Source organism: Euleptes europaea, chromosome 7 (assembly GCF_029931775.1).
Source record: "Euleptes europaea isolate rEulEur1 chromosome 7, rEulEur1.hap1, whole genome shotgun sequence".
Lineage (NCBI taxonomy): Eukaryota > Metazoa > Chordata > Lepidosauria > Squamata > Sphaerodactylidae > Euleptes > Euleptes europaea.
In genome coordinates, this window is record NC_079318.1 from 49,305,269 (window position 1) to 49,329,356 (window position 24,088).

The 24,088-nt window shown below is 42.3% G+C and overlaps 1 protein-coding gene across 1 annotated transcript in view; it reads right to left on the reverse strand.

Moving 5' to 3' along the window:
• Positions 1 to 9,199: 9,199 nt before the first annotated feature.
• Positions 9,200 to 24,088, reverse strand: part of SPATA17 (spermatogenesis associated 17) — a 114,056-nt gene continuing 99,167 nt past the window's right edge. The window contains exon 10 of the mRNA XM_056852798.1: positions 9,200 to 9,280. Within this exon, the coding sequence (XP_056708776.1) occupies positions 9,200 to 9,280 (81 nt within the window). The remainder of the gene's footprint in view (positions 9,281 to 24,088) is intronic.

The following is a 24,088-nucleotide window of genomic DNA, read 5'->3' on the forward strand; positions in this document are numbered from 1 at the left end:
TTCTCCATTGCTTCAGCCCCCTCCCCCCACCTTGAAGCACATTCTGCTTGCACTGCTGTCTTGGTCCTCAGAGAAGAGTTTGGGGGAAAACAGCAGGGTGCTTGTGGCAGGGAAAAGTAGGGGAAGTTCTGTTCCTTCTAGGTACTCTTCTGATAGATCCAGCCCATGGAAAGCCAGCGTGGTATAGTGATTAAGAGTGGCAGACTCTAATCTGGTAAACTGGGTTGGTTTTCCCACTCCTACACATGAAGCCTGCTGGGTGACCTTGGGCTAGTCACAGCTCTTAGAGCTCTCTCAGCCTCATCTACCTCACAAGGTGTCTGCTGTAGAGAGAGGAAGAGAAGGAGATTGTAAGCCAGTTTGAGTCTCCTTTTTTAAAAAAAAAGCTAGAGCAAATCGGCATATAAAAAACCAATTCTTCTTCTATCTAAAGGGGGATTTTATTCAACTTTTTAAATGTAAGGATGATAGTGATCTTGGAAAATCCATTCTAAACCAGGGGAAATAGGGGAGGGGTTGTGTCCCAGGTTCAATCCCCGGCATCTCCAGTTAAAGGGATTAGGCAAGTAGGTGATGTGAAAGACCTCTGCCTGAGATCCTGGAGAGCCGCTACCAGCCTAAGTAGACAGCACTGACTTCAATGGACCAAGGGTCTGATTCAGTATAAGGCAGCTTCATGTGTTCATGTGTTCGACTGGGCATCAGGTGGGTGGAGTTTTGACCTAAAAGCCCAGATTTTTCTTTTCCTAAAACCATGATCTCATTCTTCTGATCTAATATTTGCTTTACTCCTTAGGTGACAGCTATGTGTGCTATAGCTACATTGGTATTGCACTGTTTCCTGTAGTTACCATAGTCTGCTGTCCAATGAAGAGGTGCATAGTTATGTGTGCTTAAGCACCTGTGTTGCCTTTGTGACTTGTTCATACTGTATATTGATCATGGGTCATGAGGTGTGAGGTTTCTAAGTACACTAGGCATACACTGGGAAGCAATGGCTAGCCAGGGTTTACTTTTGTTGCTGGAAGTGTGAAGCAGCCCTTAGTGACATCATCACCTCTACTGTAAACCTTACACGCAGGTAATCATACTGTATGCAGAATGTGTCCTTTAATTTTTGCAAACATTCTGTAGGGAGGTGATAACAATCTAAAGCAATATACATTAATAAATGCATTTGGGAAATCTACGAAAAACCTTCCAAGACCCACCTCCACCTTCCTATGTTTGCTCTGTGAGATTTCACACCATCCAGCCGTCTGGCTTGGGCAGGAATAGAAAAGTTCTTGATGACAAACTGTGCTCTGCTTCTTCCACTCTGTTACATTTAATTAGAGTTTGTAATTAATCTTCCTTGTGTATTATGCTATGTCCAACCATCAATATTAATAAAATCTTTACTTACTTTAAAGACTCCGAAAGATTTTATATAGAAAGCTGGGCCATCTGGCTGTCTCTACCTCACTTGGATAACTTCCTGGGTAAAGCAGATTCCATCTGTTTCTGAGATTCTTGTGCAGCATTACATGGGGGAGGGGGGTCTGAAGAGAGATTTCATTGATACAGTAGATGAAATACAATTGGATCTCTCTAAAGTTCCTACTTTTGTCATGTTGATAAAGTCCATCAGGCTTCTTGAAAATGTTGTTATTCTTTCCCTTTAAAAAGATGTTCATTTGAACTTTGGAGCTTGAGTTTACCAGTGTTTAAAATACAACCACAATTCCATTCACAATGGTTATTACAATCAGGAGGTCCACGTTTGTTTGTTTGTTTTTAATTTGAAATGTAGTACCAAGTCTGTCATGGGAATAAATGTTACTTGGGCTGGTGTGTGTGTGCTGTTGTAATTTGCAGTACACTGACCTCCTTGCCAATGTGGAGCTTGTATGTTCTTTTTCAGGAAACTCAAGTCATTTTTTCACTGAGGTTTGCAGCGGTTTCACTTTTGTTTTGCCACGCTGCTAATTTTTGATTTTTCTTGACTGCTTCGAATTTGAGGGGAAAAAACGCTTCATCCCCTCATCAAGTCAAACCTTATTTGTTTATGGCACAGATCTCCATGAAAAACTCCCCGGGGTCGGATGTATTCTTCCCGCCCATGCAGGCAAATTTCTCTTCCCTCCCCGTGACGCGGCACACATGCGAACAGTGATTGGACAAGGGGAGTTTTGTGCTCCGACAAGTATTGCAGGCTGCCATTCCACCTCCACAGAAGTCTTCCAGCCGGAGATGTGTACGTTTCCTCTTCATAGGAGTACTGGGCAGCGCATAGCTGCTGCAGATCACGCTCTTTGTTCTTCAGAGAACGAGTACCGTGGCTTTGCTTGCAGGGGGTATGTTTACGGGATCGCGCCTGGGGGACAGCCTCCCTCCAAGGCAGGACAGATCGGCATGCTGCGAAGGGAAGGGAGAGTGTTTGGCCATTTATGCATGGGAGGTTTTGCCTTGGGTTTGCCACTCTTTAGATGTACATTTCCCCATTCAAATTCTCAAAACTCTGCTTTGGGGGCTTATTGTTGAGTTTTGAGAATTTGAATGGGGAAAATGTGCATCCTGAGAGTGGCAAATCTAAGGCAAAACTCCCTCCTGTCACCCTTCTGAGGAGGGGCGGCCAGTCTGCTCTGGGTCTCCCTCCTCTCCCCCCCCCCCATGCATCCTGTGCAACCCCAACCTGGTAAAAGAACAGAACTATGGAAATCTTGGGAAAGTGTGCGGATCGGCATGCTGTAAAGGGAAGGGAGAGTGTGCATCCAGAGAGCATCCAGAAAGCGGCAAATCCAAGGCAAAACTCCCCATACATCTGGTTGCATGGAAGTGGAGTCAAGCGGGTTGGTCTCCTGAGCGCTCGCCACCAAGGCTCGCCCCCAAGGCTGCCAGCCCTCTTGGATGGAAGTTCCTGGCACTGGATGGCTGGAGCTGTACTGGGGGGGGGGGGCACAACAATGACTGTCTGTCAAAGTCTGGGAAAGGGGGGGGGAGCATCACCAAGTATGGGGGTGGGGGGAAACGGGGAGCATGGTAAATAGAAAAATTATATAAGAAAACCAGAGGGACTGATGCTTGTTTTTCTGCGCTGGGGCCGTGTCCACAGAGGTGAACCGCACAAGGTCATTCGCTGGGTGGAGTTGGGGCGGAGTTGGGAACAGGCATAATCAATGAATTTATCAGACGGGGAGGGCTCCAGCAAAGGGGCAGACCAAACCATTGTAGAATACTGCCTGCTTTGTTCCCATGAAAAACCAAAACTACTTCAGGATTGACGGGGATGATCCACGGCCATGAAAAAAAAATTTATTTATTTTTTGCTCCAATGCAAGAGAGCAGCAAAATCGTCCATGAAAAGTTGGCCTCAGACTACAGGGGTTTTCTCCTGCTCCCCCTTGTCTTCCCAAGCTCAACTTCCCTGTTAGATGTCCCTGTTGGAAAGCACTAGAGGCAAGCCTTGGGGTGCGAGCCCCCAAGAAACCCGTGTGCCCTCTGACCTCTAATGAACTCTTATTTACAGCTGTGATCAGGGTTGCCAACCTCCAGGTACTAGCTGGGGATCTTCTGCTATTACAACTGATCTCCAGCCGATAGAAATCAGTTCACCTGGAGAAAATGGCCGCTTTGGCAATTGGACTCTATGGCTCCACCCAAAAAACCTCCTGCCAGTGGTGAAAAGGGACTTGGCAACCCTAGCTGTGATCTGTGGCTCCACTCTCAGGGGTTAGACAATAGCTGCCAGCTGACTCATCTCACTCAGAAGCCCCTCCCAGCAGGACCATTTGCTACTAGAGCACTCACCAAATGCTGACAAAACATTTTCAGCCAGACAGATCCCAAACAACTCAGGAACCACACAGACTATGGTCATTTATGCATGGGAGTTTAACCTGAGGTTCATTGCTCATTGGACCCACACTTTCCTGTTGGGAATCTATGCACAAGCAGTCACCAAGCTCAAATCAAGTCCCTGGCCCTTTAAATGCTGTTTTGTAATTGGGTTACTTGTAATGCTTACTGTGAGAGAAAATTCCCCCCCAAACCCAATTGCCACATAAAAAAACATATTAACAACAACAACAACAACAACAAAAAGGAGCAATCTGAAAGGAGGGGTGGGAGGAGAAATCCAAGCCTCGGTTTTAAAAAGCTTTTCTCAGAAAGAGCTCAGAGGAAGCAGGAAGCAGGCAGTATTTGAAACCCCGCCTCTGGACATGCTGCTTTGTAATTTGCTGTGAGAGAAGCCAAGCTTGTGTGTCCTGCACTTTGCCTTCTGCACAGAGATTTCACCCTAGCTTTGCTCAGGGAAGATGGAAGAGTCGGGTTAACAGAGGAATGGGAAGACCTGGACATTACGAGGGGTGGGCATGAGGTCATCTCTAATGGATGGAAAACTCATTCATAACTCCAAGGAACAACCAATTCAGACTGGGGGAAAATGTGAGTGGAAGTACTCATACATAAACAATCTATTTCAAATAGACACACACTTACCCTTCTTTGTCTCTTTCACCAATTCCAAGCTCAACTGCTCTGTCAAAAGTCCCTTCTCAAAAGCACTGATGCAAGTCATGGGATGCAAACCCCCAGGAAACCTGTGTGCTTTGCAACAGAGACTAATGAACTCTCCAAAACTAGTAGGTCTGGAGCAAGCCAGTAGGTGGCTCTGAGCTCTTAGAAAGACAGCACAGAAATGTAATAAATAAATTTTTGAGTGGTTGGCTGGTTAGTCCTCAATAACTTTGTATAATTCCCAGTTAGACCAACACAGGACCAAACAGAACTGTGGAATATGATGAATTGATCTTTCCAGTGGTTTTTTATTGGTAAAAAGCAGCCATAATGGTCTTGATACCAACTTTACCCCCACGTTATTTTTCCAAGCTCAACCCTCTGGAGCTTCTGTTTGTGTTGTTTATACTGGTTGCCTGTTTGTTTCACCCAATAGGATATGGCTACATAGTGGGCAATATTTAAGGCTTGGTGAACTGCATGGATGGAAGGGTTAAACTCACTCGCCCCGCAGTCCTAATCCAAATTATGGTTGCCTGCAGCAGCTAAATAAAAGCTGATCCTCCAACCTCTTGTCTACTTTGGCCCCTAGATGTGGGATTCCACCGGAATTATCCTCAAGCCCGAGAAGGCTGATCTGTGCAATGTATTATAGTTGATGCCTTGTAGGTCACCTATTAAGCACAGCCTCTTACCTGATCAGTATCTTGATGAAAAAGAAAGGGTCATTACTTGGTGATATTTCACATAATTCCAGCTAGATTCGCATCCAGTAGCACTTTAGAGACCAACAAGTTTTTAACGGTATAAACTTTTGAGAGTCAAAGCTCTGATGAAGGGAGCTTTCAACACGAACAAACCAAATATTGACTGTATGGAAAATTGTCTGGTTTTGTGGGGTTTTTTTAAGTTTAAGTGTTTATTAATACTTAAGTATTTAAGCTTAAGTATTTATTTTAAATTCAAGAGCATAATCTACTTTGGGGAGGGAAGGCAGCAGAGTATAGCCCGATTGCCTCAGATCTCGGAAGCTAAGCAGGGTCAGTACTTGGAAGGGAACCCACCACGGAAGACTCTGCAGAGGAAGGCAATGGCAAACCACCTCTGCTTCTCAGTTGCCTTGAAAGCCCCTTGCTGGGGTTGCCATAAGTCATCTGCAACTTGACAGCGCTTTACACACAATCTTCTTTGTTTTGTGTTGATTGTGCCAGTAACATTTGATTCACGTGTATGGGTACCATATCCCTCCCTTCCTCCCACTAAATATGTAACTGAACACAATTTCTGAATCACTCTGGATAGGTTCCATTTGTCCCCCAGGAATCAGGCCACAGGCACCAAGATGTTCTGCCCCTCCGGAAACTGATGGACTTCTGTGATCAGTAGAACCAAATAGGAAGCTGTTCTGCTGATTATGGGACCACATACCAGCTTCTCTTGTTCTGGGGTCGAGAGCTGCACACTGTTATGGCCTCAATGTCCTCTTGTTCATACATGAGGTACAGCATGGGAGAAGGCACTAAAAGAAGAGTGGGGAGAGACTGAAGGAGATTCAAAAGGACAAATAGACTGGAGTGATAGAACAACCAAAAATAAGCACAGCTTAACTTCTGGATGATCACAAGTTAGTAGAGTGACATTAAGGGGCTTCCTTGGTGATTATCTTCCCTAACATATTGCCTCAGCTGTGCCTTTACTCCTCTCATATCAAAAGTTAGAGATAAAATCCAGTCTTCCAACTTGTAAACCTGTAGTAGTAACGTTTGTGACGTATAATGCCTGCAAGTAGACATGAGTATACATTTCTGGATGACATAACATCCACTTTTTTTTAAAAAAAGTACACCCTTTTCCACAAAATTACATTAGTGCAAAATGTATATAGTGTCATTCCTGAAGTCTGTCTCATAAAAATCACAGGCATATTTTTGTGCTTAGAAAGGATTATTAAAATTGGCTTGTTTGGAAGGAAGAAAAGAGATTGAATGAGAGCTACACAATAGATGAGTGAGTGGATTAGAGTGAACTGAAAGTACTCTTTTTTAACCTTAATATATGCGGAGCATCATCAGCAATGGAAAATGCCAGCAGCTTCAGAGATAGCTTGCTGGGTATAGGTTATGTTTATGCTGGGGTCAGAGATATTTAAAAGAAACCAAGAAAGGAAAATTAATCTGATAAAGGCATTGCCGGTTCTAATCGAACTGATGGGAAAATGTGGTAGAAAGGTAAGCAGCAGCACAGGGTGAATTATCATGGAGAGATGAACTACCTTGAAGCTGGAGCAATCAGAGAGATAGCCTTCACATCTAAAAATTACTATGGCATCCCTTATTCATCATCACCTTTGTGCAAATGGCTTTTGTTCAGCCCCCTCAATAAAGAACAAAAGCACTTCGATTTATATGGCAAAATTACATCCTCATAGGGAGGGAGTTGCCTTGGGTTGCCATTTCTCACTTACCAGAATTAAAGGACATACATTTCCTGCTGCAGTGCACATAAAAAAAGTTTTAAAACTTTGAATTTGATCAGGCAGCTCAAAGTGAATGAGATATCAAAATATGATATTTTCATCTGTCATTTTTGAATTGTACTATTATTGTTTAGAAAATGATGTATGTGGTTCACCTGCCCCTGAGGGTCTGAGTCTCCATTCTTGGTGTTCCAGAATATTTTATTAAACAGTGCAATGAATAATATGGACGTGTCTTTAATAGTGTTTAGCCATTGCCTATAGGCACAGCTCTTCAGAGAAGACAATTAATTATGAACAGCAAAGAGGCAGACCAGTGGATCAGGGTAATTCCACAATGATAACATCAACCTTGAAAATCTTCTTCTGTTCCAGCAATAGAGGATACACATCTGGTAGTGGAATGGAAGGGGAAGAGAAGCAATTACTGGAACTAGGACCAATGTGGGTTAGGCAAATCTCATGATCATTTTGTCAACTAGCACTGCCTCTACTGGAATGCCTATAGAAATCAAAAGGACTTACTGCTAATTAAGTGTATTTAAGACTAGGGATGCTGTGAATTTCTCAGCAAACCTGTTTTGCAGATGAACTTACCTTATTTGATATTCAAGAGAACACTGATTTAAACTAATAGAAAGAACACTGAATAAGAGAACACTGAATAAGAATAAAAGAACACTGATTCTTTCTGACGGTGAGGGCTGTTCGACGGTGGAATGTGCTGCCTCAGAGGGTGGTGGAGTCCCCGTCTTTGGAGGTCTTTAAGCAGAGGCTAGATGGCCATCTGTCAGGAGTGCTTTGATTGTGGGATCCTGCATGGTGGAGGAGGGTTGGGGTCACTTGGGCTGTGGGGGGAAGTAGTTGTTAATTTCCTGCATTGGGGTTGGACTAGATGACCCTGGTGATCCCTTCCAACTCTATGATTCTATGATTCTTTTGTGAGCCTAGCAGAGGTATGTTCAGATCGCATAGAACAACCTGAGCAGCTGCCGATCACGAAGTTTGGAGCTGCCTGTTGGTCAGGGATCAGCTGGGAGTCCAGTTTTGACCCCACCCATTTAGCAAAAAAGCTGTACAGTGAAGTTGAAAAAGGGAGAGGAGAAAGAGCTTGTTTTCCTAGCTGGGCAGGGGCAGAAGCGATGCTTTTAATTCCTTCATTGCAAAAGGAGGAGGAGAAAGAGCTGGTTTCTCTCCTTTTCTATGCAGATCGATCACAGTTTGGGGTAACGCGAAGTGAAGGGAAATCAGCTGGACTTCTGATCACCCTCCTACCCCCAAATTGGCTGCATCTCAGCAAGTCTGGGAGGCAGCAAAATTTCCTGGATGGGAGAACCCAATTTCCCACTGATCAGTTGGGAGTTGGCTCCTGATTCCCCCCCGCAAAAAAAAAACTTTGCTGGATGCAGAGAAAAATTTCCCAGGGGGAGATCAGAAGCTGATTCCCGACTGATCATCCATCAGCTGGGAGTTGGCTGCTGATGGCTTCAAGGAGCCTGTTCTTATGAATACACACAGATTGCAAATAGCTGAATAACCCATCAATTAATTGGCCGCATGATCACTATTGGCAAACAGGAACGAAGCTGAACTGGCAGGTGCTTGAGCATCCATATGTAAGACTGGGTTGTCAATATGCTTGTGCCGGTCCCCATGGTCCCTTGGCGATAATAAAAGGGACCGTTTTGTCAATATTACTACATGATAGCTATACTCACACACGGACAACAGTGTTATCATTAATAAGAATTTTGATTCCCCCCCCCCATTGAACCAATAGTAAAAATTGTTTCCATTTTCTAAGCAGGTAAACGTTCTTGATTCTTCAGGATGTTGAGCTCTTTCCACAAATATGTTAAATCTTCAACTTGTCAATACAGAAAATGACTAGAAAGTTCACGTACTTAAAAGACTGAATACTGAAAAGATGGAGACTTGTTTCTATAGATGTTTTTTTTAATTCTTATCACAAAAAGTTGCTACAACTTATGGCTATGGCAATTCAGGAGGCAGCCTAATTCATTAATTGCTCCAGAGTCATTCACCCAGAATTACAAAACTACACGGAGCACTGAAGCTGGCTGTCAGTAAAAATCATAAAGCAGTAGCATAGCAATAAAAAATAATACTTTTCAAAAATAATGTATTATTAGCTTTAAACATTTTTAAAAATAATGTATTACTAGCTTTAAACATGTTATGCAGCTTGTTAGCAGATAATTTTTATACTATTTCTCCAGCTCTGGAATAGGTTTTGCCATACTTTTCGAACAGATGAATCGGTGGTAATGCAGTTATGAAGTCCTAGAGAAAACAAAGAGTAAACATTTGAGAAGGTTAAGTAAATCTGAGGGTCTTACATTATACCGACTGCAGCCAGGATCAGATGGAATCTCTTCTCTGATATTCTCTCTATGTCCGTGGCAGATCACCTTTTTACCCCACCCAATGGATGTGTGTGCAAACATTAGTAGAGAACTATGGCATTTTAACTAGGCATATAAGTGAAAAAAAAATCCAATCCATGTTTAATCTCGTTTGAAGAGGTCTATAATTATATTGTTTTGCCTTTCTTCCTACTTTTTTGTTCTCTAGTGCACAGAATATCTATATTACGAATACGAGTGTATGTACACACACACACACAAGTGTGACTTATGCTAACAGTACATAATGACAAATATGCATTATGCATCAGAAAGAAAAATTAGGAAAGACTAAAGCAATGTTTTTTTTAAAAAAATATCAGGATTAATCCTCTACACAGCTATTAATATTCATCTTCTATGGGCCTTCTATTTAGGCCAGATAACATTTATCATTTATTCCACTGATTTATCATTTATACTGTTGTTACTCTAGGACCAGGATCTGGTGCAGCATAACAATGAACCATGATTCGGGAGGTCACTGGTATAAATTTCATCTAAACCACAACTCACTGGCAGCCCATTTCTGAAAGGGGGCTGAAAGGGGTTAGGAGGCAGTGTGACCCCTGTGGTGCCACTTATGCTGTCCAGATGGGCAAATATGCTGGCATAGGATAATTTACGCTGCAGCAGAGGAGCCGCACAGCTGTGCCCCGCCACTTTTTTGTGGTGCAAGGCCTCGCGCCAGCATTGATGGGGGCATTCCCAAGGCGGTGCCGACTTTAGTCAGCTCCCAAAGCCCCTTTCAGCCTGGGAACACCCCCGTTGCCCGGACTTGTGTTACACCAAGAACAATGGTGGCAAGGCCCCATGAAACCGAATGGAGTGGTTTCATGGGTTTTTTAGGAAACGGGCAATATGTGGCTTCAGAGCGGGGATTCAAGCTGCATAGGAGGCAGCATGGCGACGCCACCATTCTCTTACACTGCACTCCTAAGCCAGGGTATATCACAATAAAATACACATTGAGCAACCTATGTGTGTGTTAAGTGCCGTCAAGTCGCTTCCGACTCATGGCGACCCTATGAATGAAAGTCCTCCAAAATGTCCTATCTTTGACAGCCCTGCTCAGATCCTGCAAATTGAAGGCCGTGGCTTCCTTTATTGAGTCAATCCATCTCTTGTTGGGTCTTCCTCTTTTCCTGCTGCCCTCAACTTTTCCTAGCATGACTGTCTTTTCCAGTGACTCTTGTCGTCTCATGACGTGACCAAAATACAACAGCCTCAGTTTAGTCATTTTAGCTTCTAGAGTCAGTTCAGGCTTGATTTGATCTATAACCCACTGATTTGTTTTTTTGGCAGTCCACGGAATCCGTTACACTCTCCTCCAACACCACATTTCAAAGGAATCTATTTTCTTCCTATCAGCTTTCTTCACTGTCCAGCTTTCACACCCATAAATAGTAATAGGGAATACGATGGCATGAATTAATCTAGTCTTGGTGGCCAGTGACACATCCTTACACTTCAAAATCTTTTCTAGCTCCTTCATGGCTGCCCTTCCCAGTCTCAATCTCCTTCTGATTTCTTGGCTGCAGTCTAAAATGATGAGCAGCCTAAAATGATGTAAATAAAATGATCCTGGGGACAGACACAGACTATACAATGTTTAAGAGATAAAACCTCTGTGTTAAAAGAAAGTAAGGTAGGCACCGGGCGAGCTTTCAGTGGTAGGATGCCACCACTGAAAGAGGAGAAAGTACCTGATATTAAGTGATGTGCAGGGAAGTGTGGAAACCCTTGCTCATGTGCCAGAAGATATTTTAGATGACAGCTAGAAACTTGGGTTGTTGTTTTTCAAATAGGGAGGTTTTAAAAAAATGAAAATAGGATCTGTGCCAGAATCTATTTGTATAATCGAGCAAGAGTGTACACTCAGCCAGGGCTGGTTCTACAACTGTGAGATAAGGCAATGGAGTCTGGGTGGCATATATGGAGTGGGAGGTAAGTAGGGTTGCCAACCTCCAGGTACTAGCTGAAGATCTCCTGCTATTACAACTGATCTCCAGCAGATAGAAATCCGTTCACCTGGAGAAAATGACCGCTTTGGCTATTGGACTCTATGGCATTGAAATCCCTCCCCTCACCAAACCCCGCTCTCCACAGACTCCACCCCAAAAACGTCCCACCGATGGTGAAGAGGAACCTGGCAACCCTAGAGGTGAGAGCCTCTACCCTGCTGCCATACCTATCTCATCCTGCTGCCTTCCCTTCTTCACCTCTGAGCAGTGAACTGTCCTCCCTCCCTCCCTCCTCCGGGTACCTTTAAACACAACACAGCTTGGATTGTGTTGCACTGTACTAGTGTTGGGGAAGCCCTACTGGACATGCCTGGCTTGCTGAACAGTGTTGGAAGAGACTGGGGGAATGAAAAGGGAAGAAGCGTTGGCTGCTCCAGGTGGAGGAGAGAGGTAACAGGTGAAGGCAGCCTAAGGAGCAACCCCTTGTTTGAGCACAGCACTGTGTCCAGCTCTCTTTATCCTGTATTCATAGCCTACTACGATTGTCAGCTGCTCAGTATTACTGATTATGACTCTCATATGGGGAAGGGGGACAGCAAATGATAATTAACTTATTGGGAAGACAAAAGAGAAATTTGATCCGAAAAACAGCTGTTGGTATTCCTCGACCAGCGCACTTCTGCCCACCCCCACCCCCGGTCCCTCTTGCCAGGAAAAAACAAGGACCGGTCATTTCTGACCCCTGAAATAAGCACTGATCTGAGAGAGCAGACGGCTTTTGCTATTAGGATGACTTGCCAGACAATAACAACTGGCTGCCAGAATTAGCTCCTTGGGACAATTTAGGTGCCTTTGAAGTGAATGGCTTCTTGAGCTGGAACTAAGCCCAAGCCCAGCTTCGAATTCAAGTCAAAACGACAAAGAGGGAGTCTGCCATGCCATTCACTCCCTTGGCGTAAGATCACTTTAGGTTGGCAGCTGTACTGTTTGTCTTGTTGTTCAAAAGCTATTTCATTACACACTCACAGCTGAGTATTTAAACAACTGGATCGGATCACAGAGCCAGCAGTTGTATCTGCCTACTCCCAGGCAAAACCTCATCGCCTCATAAGGCAGCTAGACGTACTGCACATGGCTGTGGAATAGGCATTATCATGAACACATATATTAATGTAAGAAACGTATGACCCCAATTCAACAAACGCCCTGACCCAGCACAAGCACACAGAAGCAGGCCAGGAATGCGCATAACTGGACAGGGAGTTACCCACAGAAACTGGTATTACATGTACAACTCCGCACCCTAACCCAGGAGCCAAGATGTACATGCACAACAAACATTTCAGGAGCAGGGTGGGGGAGAGGCTGGATTTAGTCTCCCACCTCATTTCCTGCCCCCATCAGAGGTTTAATGTTATTATGCCTTATTTTACAGGTCTATTATGTACAGCCTCAACTACTGCACACATGCATTGCTGAATTAGGCCCAATATGTAGAAAGTATATTCAGTTGTGCTGAAACTGGGCAACTCAGCACTAAGCATTAGCTCATTCAACAGGGTTTGCTCTGCCATTTGCAGCAGGTGTGATTCTCTGAATCAGGGCCCTTATTAGCTAACACCTATGCCATGCTGTGATATACAAGAAATTATATGGTTTATTATTTCAGTTCAATGGATAAATGTACAAATAATATTTGATGGGGTTCAACTGACCTTTGATGAGAGGGTTATATTTGACCCAGCAAATTAAGGCAGCTGCAAAAAAATAACAACACTTTCTTCTATTCTTATTTAGCCCAGAAAATGGTTCCATACCACGACTAAGCCAATGTGGCTACATGCATCCATGCCAAAATGACCTTGAGACAATTATAATGCACTCTACATAGGTCTGCCCTTGAAGTCAACATGGAAACTCCAGCTGGTACCAATTGCTGCAGCTATTGGGAGCTATGCAAAATATGCAAATTACAACCACTTTGCAGTCACTCCATTGACTACTTAGGGCTGTTGATTTAAAAAAAAAATCTGTAAAATTCGGGTTCGGGTTTATTGGCCATTTCCTCCATGGGAAAACCCAAATGCCAAATTTCCTATACCGGTAAAGGTAGGAATTCAGCTTTAAATTCGGGTTTCCTGAAAAATTTGGCCATTTAAACCCTATGGGCTTACTCAATTACTATTTGATTGCTGCAAATTCTTTTAAAATCAGATCGATGGGGTGTAACAACTTAAAAAAATTAAAAGATTCCTGTGAAATCATACAGTAGTGTGCACCATTTACTTTATGAAGAAAGAAATAAGATACTTCTTAGGACAATCTAGACTGGAATTCTTTTAAGTACATTTATCCATCTATGAGTTTATAAACAGATTAAAGGTAACTTGTCAAAGTTTCTCATAATAGTTTTCCACTGTTCTATTTTGTCATTATTTCAGTATGCCACATGACTTTAACATAGTAAATCACATTGAGTCTTGCTGACTCAAGCAACAGAATACCAGTGCACAGTGCATATTTTATTTCTTTGCTTCAGAAGCAGGATGCACAATCTTAAAATCATGCATAGAATATTTTTAAGGGCTTTCTAAATTTATAATTTTGAGTTTTATCCAAAAGGCCCTTATTCTACCTACCTATTGGGTCATAGATTTAGATGCTCGTAGAAAGATTTGCGATGCTCTAAAACAGTATTGTGAAATTCACCCTCCATTTTATTTTGAATAAGCCATCTGGGGCCCTTCACAGCATAGATATTTGTGAACAACTCAGTGGGAAGTTCTGCTTAAAAATCAATGACACAAATACGGCACTCTCCATTTAACTCTAGGGGTCCCCATCCAAGACTTCCCTGCAATCCTAATGCCTGTAATGGCAAAATTAGAGGTTTGAATGGAGCAGCTGCAAGATGTTCCATGACCTTTTAATGGCCATGCAGTGCTGCTTAAGAAAGGAAAGAGAACAAACAAACATGGCGGCCAGCTATTATAGTAAAATGTTGATCCAGCAATGAAGGGCTCCCTTCATAAAACGTATTAGTACTGGTTAACACTTCCAACTAGTACAAGTGCTTCTGACATGACAAAATGAGTGTAACAGCCCCTTCTGTCAATACAACACAAATGTCATTTCAAGTGCTCAAAACCACTAAGCTACCCTAAAAAAGATTGATTTATCTGCTCCAACATTTCTTTGGGGCAAACTTTCCTCACAACTGAAACCAATTAGTGGGCCTGGCACTTGTAGTGCAGAATGTAGGTCAGCGTCAAGTAATAAAAAAGTATTGACTTTTCTGTGTCTGTAAGCAGCATGAAAGGGGTGGCATGGCCTTGTCGTATATGAAAAGAGCTCCATTAATTTCACTTATTTCAACAAGGGCTGTCAAATACTAATGCTTCTATTGCACTTTTCACACAAAGTACATTGACACCAATACTGGCCTCAGTGAAACAGGTTTAAAATATTTCAGCTAGTGAAAGGGGTCCACACTATAATTTTCAATTCCCACTAGTACATTTAGACACCTTAAGTAGCAATGCTCACAAGAGCTATTGAGAGAAATGGGATGGGATATTAATCTTGACTAACAATTACTTTCCATGGCCAATGGAATCTATTTCTTATGTATAATCCCACCAAAATAATCCAGAATGCCGGGCATTCTTTTATGGCTCAGGAACATACTATCAGTTGTGGGAGAGGGGTTACCAATAAATGTTCGCAAATCACATAAACATTGTTTGCAACTGCACACTGTGGAATTGCAAAATCAGCACATTCATGTTGCCACTTTGGTTCAAATGGTACACTTTGTTTCTAATTTTCCTATATAAACAATTACTACCACACATCCAAACTAAATCACATCAGACAAATATTTTGGGGTTAAATGAACATTTATTAACAACAACTTTAACTGCTGACTGTTAGTGTGGGCCCCCTAAAATACTTCCCAACAGGTTGGCCAATGTTTGGGCACATCCACCCTGGCTCCAAATTTGTCTTGGTACTATCACTATACTTTGCTTTTATTTGAGATCACATCAAATCTGTGCTGACAGATGTTGTTCATCAGCATGTCTGCATGCAAGTTCAAGTGATGATACTCACAACCAAAAGGCAATCCGGTCCCTCACTAGGCACCTGGACGGGTCAGTCTGCAGTGCCTGCAATGGTTATCCCCATCCACAGATATCTCATGGCGCTTGCCTATTTACAGAAGTTGATAAAACATCTGACCCACCCTCCCAAGGCTCCACCCCCAAATCTCCAGGAATTTCCCAACCTAGAGCTGGCAACCCTAAGGGGGACTGATCTCTGTAAGTTGGGAGATCTGTTGTGATTCGGGGAGAGATGCTGCTGCCACTGCTGCTGTGTGTGGGGGGGGGGGTGAGGAAGCAAGTGGGTTGCTGGGAGCACCACCGCCACTGCTACTGTTGTGGGAGGGGGAGAGGAAGCAGATAGGAGGCCAAGGGGGTGATGGGGGCAGAGAGAGTGATGGTGAGGAGGGCATAAAGAGAAAGAGTGATGGGGTAGGAGCTGAAAGAGAGAGAAAGTGACAGACATGGAGGAGATAGAGATAGAAAAGGTGTGGCAGGAGGGAGAAAGAGTGAGAAACTGAGAGAGGTGGAAGCAAAGGTGAGGGGAATGAGATAGTGACTCTTTCAAGTTTCTTGTGGGTCCCCACTTGTTACTTACGAAATTTATATTCTATCTTTCTACCCAAACAGGGCCACCAAGCATTTCACAATTTAAAGCAAAACATTATAAAATAAATAATAAAATCAGGTAAAATTAAAAAATAAAATATGTATTAAAAACCAGCAATGAAAACAGTGCAGAAAAGAGAGGTAACTGAGGGAAAGCCAAATGTAACAAAATTTCATCTATCAACGAAACACAGTGATAGAAGTGGGTCCAGCAGTATCTCCAAGCAAAGTTCCTTTTTGGGGAGTGCAATGCTATCCAGACTCCTTGAATCTCAGGTCAGTCCTGTTGCTCACCAGTAGCCTTTCCATCTTGTCAGGAGTAAGCTTCGGTTTATTAGCTCCTGTTCAGTCTAAAACTGCCCCCAGACACCAATTCAGGGTTTCCTCAGCCTCCTTGGGATCGGCTAGAAGTGCAAGACAGAGCTGTGTATCATCCACATATTGAAGACAGTCCAGCCCAAGTCTCTGGATGACCTCACCCAGAGGCTTCATGTTGATGTTGAAGAGAATGGAGGGAAAGATGGAACCCTGAAGGATGTGGACTGAATAGAGCAGGTGCAGAGGAGAGTGATGAGGATGATCAGGGGCCTGGAGACCAAGCCCTATAAGGAAAGACTGAGGGATTTGGGAATGTTCAGTCTGGAAAAGAGGAGGTGGGGGGACATGATTGCTCTCTTTGAGTATTTGAAGGGCTGTCACTTAGAGGAGGGCAGGGGCAGTTCCTGTTGGCAGCAGAGGATAGGAGTCGGACTCGCAATAATGGGTATAAATTATGGGCGGAATAGTACTGGCTAGACATCCAATTTTTTTTTTTTTTTACATTTTTTTTACATTACATTCAGCAGTGGAATCAGCTGCCTAGGGAGGTGGTGAGGGCCCCCCTCTCTGGCAGTCTTCAAGCAGCAACTGGACAAACACATGCTAGGGATGCTGATCCTGCATTGAACAGAGGGTTGGATTGTGTGGCCTGTATGCCCCCCCAACTCTATGATTCTATGACTCCACAGGCCAAAGGCCATGGAGCTGAGCAGCAATCTCCCATCACCATTGGTGATACATGCCAGGTCAGCCCTCTTATCCAGGTTTAAATCTTGAATGGCTGCTGAGACCGACCTGACATTTAAGGTTTTGTAGCCTAATTTGATATGATCAATAGCATCATCCAGGCTGGAGGAAGAACTACAGGGGACAACAGCCTGCAGATGTCACATCTCTTCCCTTTACTTGGCCTATACTTCTCCTACCACCATGACTCCCCCTACCCCACACAATATTAATTGTAGCACCAACCCCCACCCTATTCTACCTTCCCCCACAGGCAGATCACTGCAACTAGCAAGTCAGACTCAGAAACAGACACTAAAAGCAAAACAAGAACACAAACAATAAACACTCAAAGTCCAGACTCAGGTCTGATCACCTGTAAAGGGGACAACTACACATGACTGCTTCCCTGGGGGAATGCTGCAGCCATTTTAGAGGCTAAAATTTTAGAGGCTAAAATGGCAGGTTTAAAAATGCAGCAAGGGCCCGATCAGGAAGCACAGCAGGAACAGATGCTCTTGTTCCCCCTTTGCCTTTCAAAGTGCTGAAATGCCCCCTTCCTGGCTGTTGTAGAAAAGGCATGGTGGAGGGACAAGACTGCCTGCTTCTGCCACGCTGCAGGCCCAATCACGATCAGGCTCTCAGGGCATTTTTAAATTGACCATTTTGGGCTCTAAAATGTCTGTGGCATCCCTAAGTTTGACCCATGGGCTCTTGTCCCCAAAATATAAACAAACACAGGGCCAGACCCAGCTCTCATCTAGTTCGAACAACCACAAAGAGCACAGACTGTTTCAAACAGAATGGCACTCTCTCTCCTCTTTCCTCCCAAAACAACAATCCAGACATTCCAGTCCACTACCTGACTGAGTCTCCCTCCCTCAATACAGCAGCGGCATTTCCTATCAGACTGCATTCAGGAATCTTGCTCTTGTAGCTGGGCTACAGGCCATGAGCCACAGGCTAAGAGCCAAAGGTCAACAGCTCTACTTCTCACCAAGAAGAGAGGCTCAAACCTCCAGGCACAGCTTGGTGGTTGTAATCCCACTTGGAAACAAGAAAGCAGATGACTCAGCTGCAGGGTCTTAACACACACCTCAAAGTTCCCTGTTGCTGCCCCCCCCCCCCAACAAGGCACACCCTGGCTTTTATATTTTTACCAGGAAAGGAGGAAGGAAATGACTCAGCAACAGGGGCTTACACAGCTGCAAGTTCTTTCCAGCTGGCTGGCTGACCGCTTGCAGGTCCTCTTTCTTTGGTGATGTTATAGGTGATATTATAGTAGCCATGAGCTTGTTTCTCGGACTTGACTTTTCATGTGGTGAAGTCTCTTATGAGATAAAGCAAAGAACTAATGAAAGAAACTTGATCCTTCCTGCCTACTTTGTGTACTGAAAAAAACCCTGTCATCTTATTTAGCTCTTGAATGGGAAAGATCCTTGCACATTCTCCGTTGAAGTGAACTAGCCAGTTATAATCTACAGTCAGATGTCTACCATATTGTTCGAAAATTCACATGAAGCCAAATATCTTCCTTAATTGCAAACTTAGCTGAAGTGTTTTCTGCAGTGGGATTTCACAGTATGTTTCATGGAACTTGAGGGACGCCTCTGAAGACAATGTTTAAACCGTTGGCTAATTACCTCTATCAAATCCAAACAATGCTGACCCCCTTCCTCCAAAGAGGCTAACTGACTAAAATGGAGGGGGATTTTCAGCTTACTTTAATGACTTTATAAGTACTCTTTGAATCAACTTGTCATTAGTTCTTAAAATATAAATGATACTGCTAGCCCTCAGAAGACAATTTAATGTCCTTTTGTATGATCCTCTCATCATACTATTTCTTCCACTTGATGGTTGATGGCAGAAAGCATAAGATGATATTCTGTACAAACACAAGTAAATTACTCTCGCAGTCGGAAGTCCACTAACAACATGATTTTAATATCTTATCTTTCAAACAGAGACAGAAAAGTATTAATTGCTGTTTAATTTATGCACCAAACATTTCATTATAAGTGTGCTTAAATGTTGACCAAAACCTCTTAAGAACTAGTAAATACATGCTTCTGACAGTGGTGTAAATCATGGAACTAGAATCAAACAGTCTTGTTAAAAAATATTAAAGATTTATAATTACTGCTTCGGAGCTTGAATAATTTCTTATCTGATATTTCCTTTATAAGTGGTCCACATGAAAACTTTTAGAACATTGTTAGACTGTCTCTGGAGAGTCCCAAAGGGAAACAGTAAGTCTTATAGTTTTCTTCCACCAGATGTCTTGGGGCAGGATCGATTTTGCTTCAGGTGCACATCAAACCCAGGCAATGTACACTACACTCACCCTTAGTTTTCCACTGTTGCTGTGTCCATTTGCACTATACAGGAGATGACCTCTAGTTTTTAAAGAGCAATACAGGAACAATATTTTCCCAAACACCAGTCTGGTTGTGCTTTTACAGGCACTAAATCTTGATCTTCGGGTGATACTAGCTGAAGTGGGAATGTGACCGTCATGTATTCGTGCACTGAGCAGGGAACTGGATTAGATTACCTCCAAGCTTCCTTCCAACTTTAATACTGTATGAGTCACACGGACAAGTCTTTTATACTACCAATCTTGGGATTTTGAAGGGAAGGTCCCTGTGTATCTGTTTCACTACTACCAGCATCCTGGAGACAGAAAGAGAACTGAAGAGTTGAAGAAAATTTAGTTGTAGGAAAGAATAGGTTGTCTTGTGCCCTTGCGATTTAAACGATTTATGATACAATAGATGGAGACATGGGAAACACAGGACTAGAAGGAAAGCTATGTTGTTGTCTTACAATTGGCTTTTTTTTTTTTTGCCAACAAGTCACATCTGCCTTATGGCAACCCCTGGTACAGTTTTTAAAGCATGAGACATTGCTATTGCCTGCCTCCGCCTCATGACCCTGGTATTCCTTGGAGGTCTCCCATCCTAATATTTGCCAAGGTTAACCCTGCTTAGCTTTGAGATCAGATGAGATCGGGCTAGTCTGGGCTATAATTACAGACCATTTCCAGCCTATATCCCATTGATATCTCTATGTTCACAGGAGAATACCTGCTCAACAATGATGCCTCTGTGTCTGATTCAGCTAGCAAGGGCATTTTTGGTAGTTGCCCCACAGTTATAGAACTGTTTCTCAATGGAGACTTTCCCAAGACCTAGCCTATATATTTTTGGAAGTGCCCTAATTGTTGGTGTTTGCTATGGCACCGTAAGTTAAAAGATCAGAGAGATTAAGAGAAATATTAATGTATTTTTGTCCAATTGCATTTTATTTTGCTTAATAATAACATTATAATATGGATTGGGTTTTACCCAAATTTTACTTAATATGGTTCCATTTGTGCAAGAGCAACTGTAAGCAAAAGTGATGATTTTTCATCATGGTTGCTATGTACCCAAATCAAAAGGCTGTTTGATGTAGCTGTCCAATTTGGAAGGGCAATATGATGTGATCAAAGAAGGTCATTGTACTATGTCTTGAGTAAGTGGAAATGCAAGATGGAATACAGTTATGTTGATTTAGTGCAAAGACTACATGCAATGGCTTTGTCTTTCCACTTGTGCAAGAGCTTTTTGTGTAAGAAGAAATGTTCTATGCAGTCCAACCACAAGTTTTTACATGATCATTACTGTTACCCTCCCTAAGCCCCAGGACAAGGTGGGGTATCCATTTCTATAAAAATTATACAGGCAAGGCACAGAATGTTTTCCCCCTTTCACTTATAGCTCACTCTAATCAAAGCAGTACATTAGTTTTGTTCTGGCAGTTTCTGAACATGCCTAATATCTATATTTGAACAAAAAATTGCCAAAGATAATATTCTATTTTTGGAACTAATACAGTCTTTATTACAGTTAAATTAAATTAAGACACTGATGTGAATTTCCTCACAAGCTATTTTATACTTGGATACCCTTGAACTTTACTGAATCAGAGCTAAAAAACAAATGTGTGGTTGAAATTGTGGGGCTGGTATTTGGAATTTATTGGCTCTTGTAATTCAAGCTACAGTTTAGTGCTGGCCAATTTCTGAAAGTACTTCACAGAAAGAGACTAGATGTTCTACAGCTTCAGTTTCAATGATTTGCAGTTTACAAATGACATTGGCCAAATATGAAAATACACCAATAACTAATAAACCTTTACATGAAGATAATGTCTACATGATGTGGGATTAAGGATATATGTATAACAATAGTGCATTTTAAAACTTGGAAGAAAACAGAGTAAAGTTTGGCTTAGTTCATCAGCACAGGAAGCCTTTGGACAATGCAAGACACTCCTGTGTCAGTATGGGACTCCTTGTCTGGAGGACTGTACCGCCTCCAGTGGTACAGAGTGGTAGACTCCAACCCTTGAAACTAAAAGTTTTTATCTTTCAGTTATACTGTTGTCTTTCACTACCACACACATTGTAAAGATGAAAACAGAATGTGTTAAAAGGATAGTGCTTGTTCAAACCTCCCATGAAAATTAATGAGATTTATAGCTATCAATGGGATTTACTGGTGCCAGACACATACAGTGGGAGAATAAATGTAAACATAAAAATACTCTGCCAGTAACGTATATACTAGTTCTACTTTCAAAGTTCTAGGCCACAAGAGGCTAGCATGAGAGAGAAATCATTTGGAGCTGAAAAGAAGGTCTGGGAGACTTCAGCCAGTTTGAAATGGTTGTATAGAAGGTTTCAGAAAGCCAGGAGGTATGCTAGGAAAACTAGGTTTTAAGCCTCCCTTTCAATCCAAAAAACTGCAACAAATTGTTCACAAGGGTACTAAAGCATTTTTCTTTTCACATTAAAGGTTTGAAAAAAACTTCTAATAGGTAAAGTAGTTCCAGCATTTATCAAAACCTAGAGTATTCTGTTCTGAATACACTTACGCTAGAAATTGCTTGGATTCCCCCCCCCCCCCCATTCTGGTACAACTTAATAATAGATGAGACTGTTTAAAAGGCCCAGTGTTTGTACAGGGTGGTCTGCCCTCTGAAGCGTTCATCCAGCATGTCTTTGAAAATCCTTTTCAAATGAAAGGATGTCATGCAGTACTGAGACAACATTGTTTAATGGTTTCCCCCCCATAAAATCGTGGAAGTGGAGTTTGCCTGTCACTACATTCGATACTCCTGCTCCTTCAGTGATTTCCCTTTGTATGGTATTTTGTTATGTTTAGTTTGAAGATTTTTTAAAAAAACAATAAACAAGCTGTATTTTGGACTCCATCTGCACACAATTTTCAGTTTCCATAAAGAAAAGTACCCAAATTGCCCTGAATTCACAAAAAGTACTCCTTCTGCCAGCACCTTCCACAGTCTCCAGCAAGGACAGCCTCCCTTTGATATGACTCTCCAGCTGTACCCTGTCTACGAGGATTGCTAGGCTCTTGAATGCTGTCTCATGTGTACGGTTTGCACAAACTGGGATGCTGGATAGCCAGGATGTGTATATCTATGTGCCACTGCGATAGCATGTTTGGGAGTGTGCTTAGCAGATCCACCCTTGTTGGCACTGTAGACATGCCACCCAGGGTTCATTTTCACTTTGTCCTCTGCTTGTCATGGTCAGGAGCTTTTGACTAGGTGGATCATTATAAGCTATGGTTGGTTTAAAAAGAAACAGGTGTGCCACAACATCTGATTGTTTTGATGCACAACCTGTACTCTAGACGAGAGGGTACTGTTAGAACAGAATATAGAGAAACAGAATGGTTTCCAATCGTCAAAGGTGTTAGACAAGGATGTATTTTATCTCCCTGTCTGTTCAATCTGAATATAGAATGTATCATAAGGAAAACTGGATTAGACTTAGATGAAGGTGGGAATGAAAATTTAAGGAACATTAACAATTTGAGATATGCAGATAACATTGCCACATTGCTGCCACATTGCTGGCAGAAAATAGTGAAGAGTTGAAATGACTACTGATGAAGGTTGAAGTAGAAAGTGCCAAAGCAGGACTACAGATGAGCAGCAAGAAGACAACAGTAATGACTACTGGGGATTTACACAACTTTAAAGTTGATGATGAAGAAATTGATATTGTTCAAGATTTTCTATCCCTTGGCTCCATCATCAACCTAAAGGGAGACTGCAACCACGAAATCGGGAGACTGGGAAAGGCAGCTATGAAGAAGAAGCTAGAAAAGATTCTTAAGTGTAAGGATGTGTGTTGGTGACCAAGATCAAGATAACTCCCACTATAGTATTCCCCATCGCTATGTATGGGTGTGAAAGTTGGTCAATGAAGAAACCTGACAGGAAGAAAGTTGATTCATTTGAAATGTGGTACTGAAGATAGGTTTTACAGATACTGTGGACCACCAAAAAGACAAATCAATGGGTTCTAGATCAAATCAAGTCTGAACTCTCCCTAGAAGCTAAAATGGTCAAACTGAGGCTTTGGTCACATTATGAGAAGACTAGAGGGACTAGAAAAGACAATAACGCTAGGAAAAGTTGAAAGCAGCAGGAAAAGAGGAAGACCTGAGCTGGAATGACTTAATAAAGGAAACCATGGCAAGACTTGAGCAAAGCTGTTAACAATAGGATGTTTTCGAGGTCATTAATTCAGAGGGTAGACATAATTCGGATGCAACTTGATGACACTTAACACACCTATTCATTTTATTTGTCAGGATTTACTTGAAGGCAATATTAATTTGATCAGTCATCTTCATGTAAAGTGATTGAGCGTATGATGTTGCTAATAGCATTTCTTTCATCGATTTTAAAAATCAGAACTTCTAGAACTCCTGATCTTTTCTGAAGAATATTCTGCTAGTTGGAAAAGACTGAATTGCTGGTGAAATGTAATGTTATTTTAGTACTTTAAATTTTCTCTTAGGAATGACTTGGAACTTCTCATCCTTATGTTTTTTTCTTTTGAAAACATCCATTTACATTTCTTTCCTTGTTATGAAGTAATAC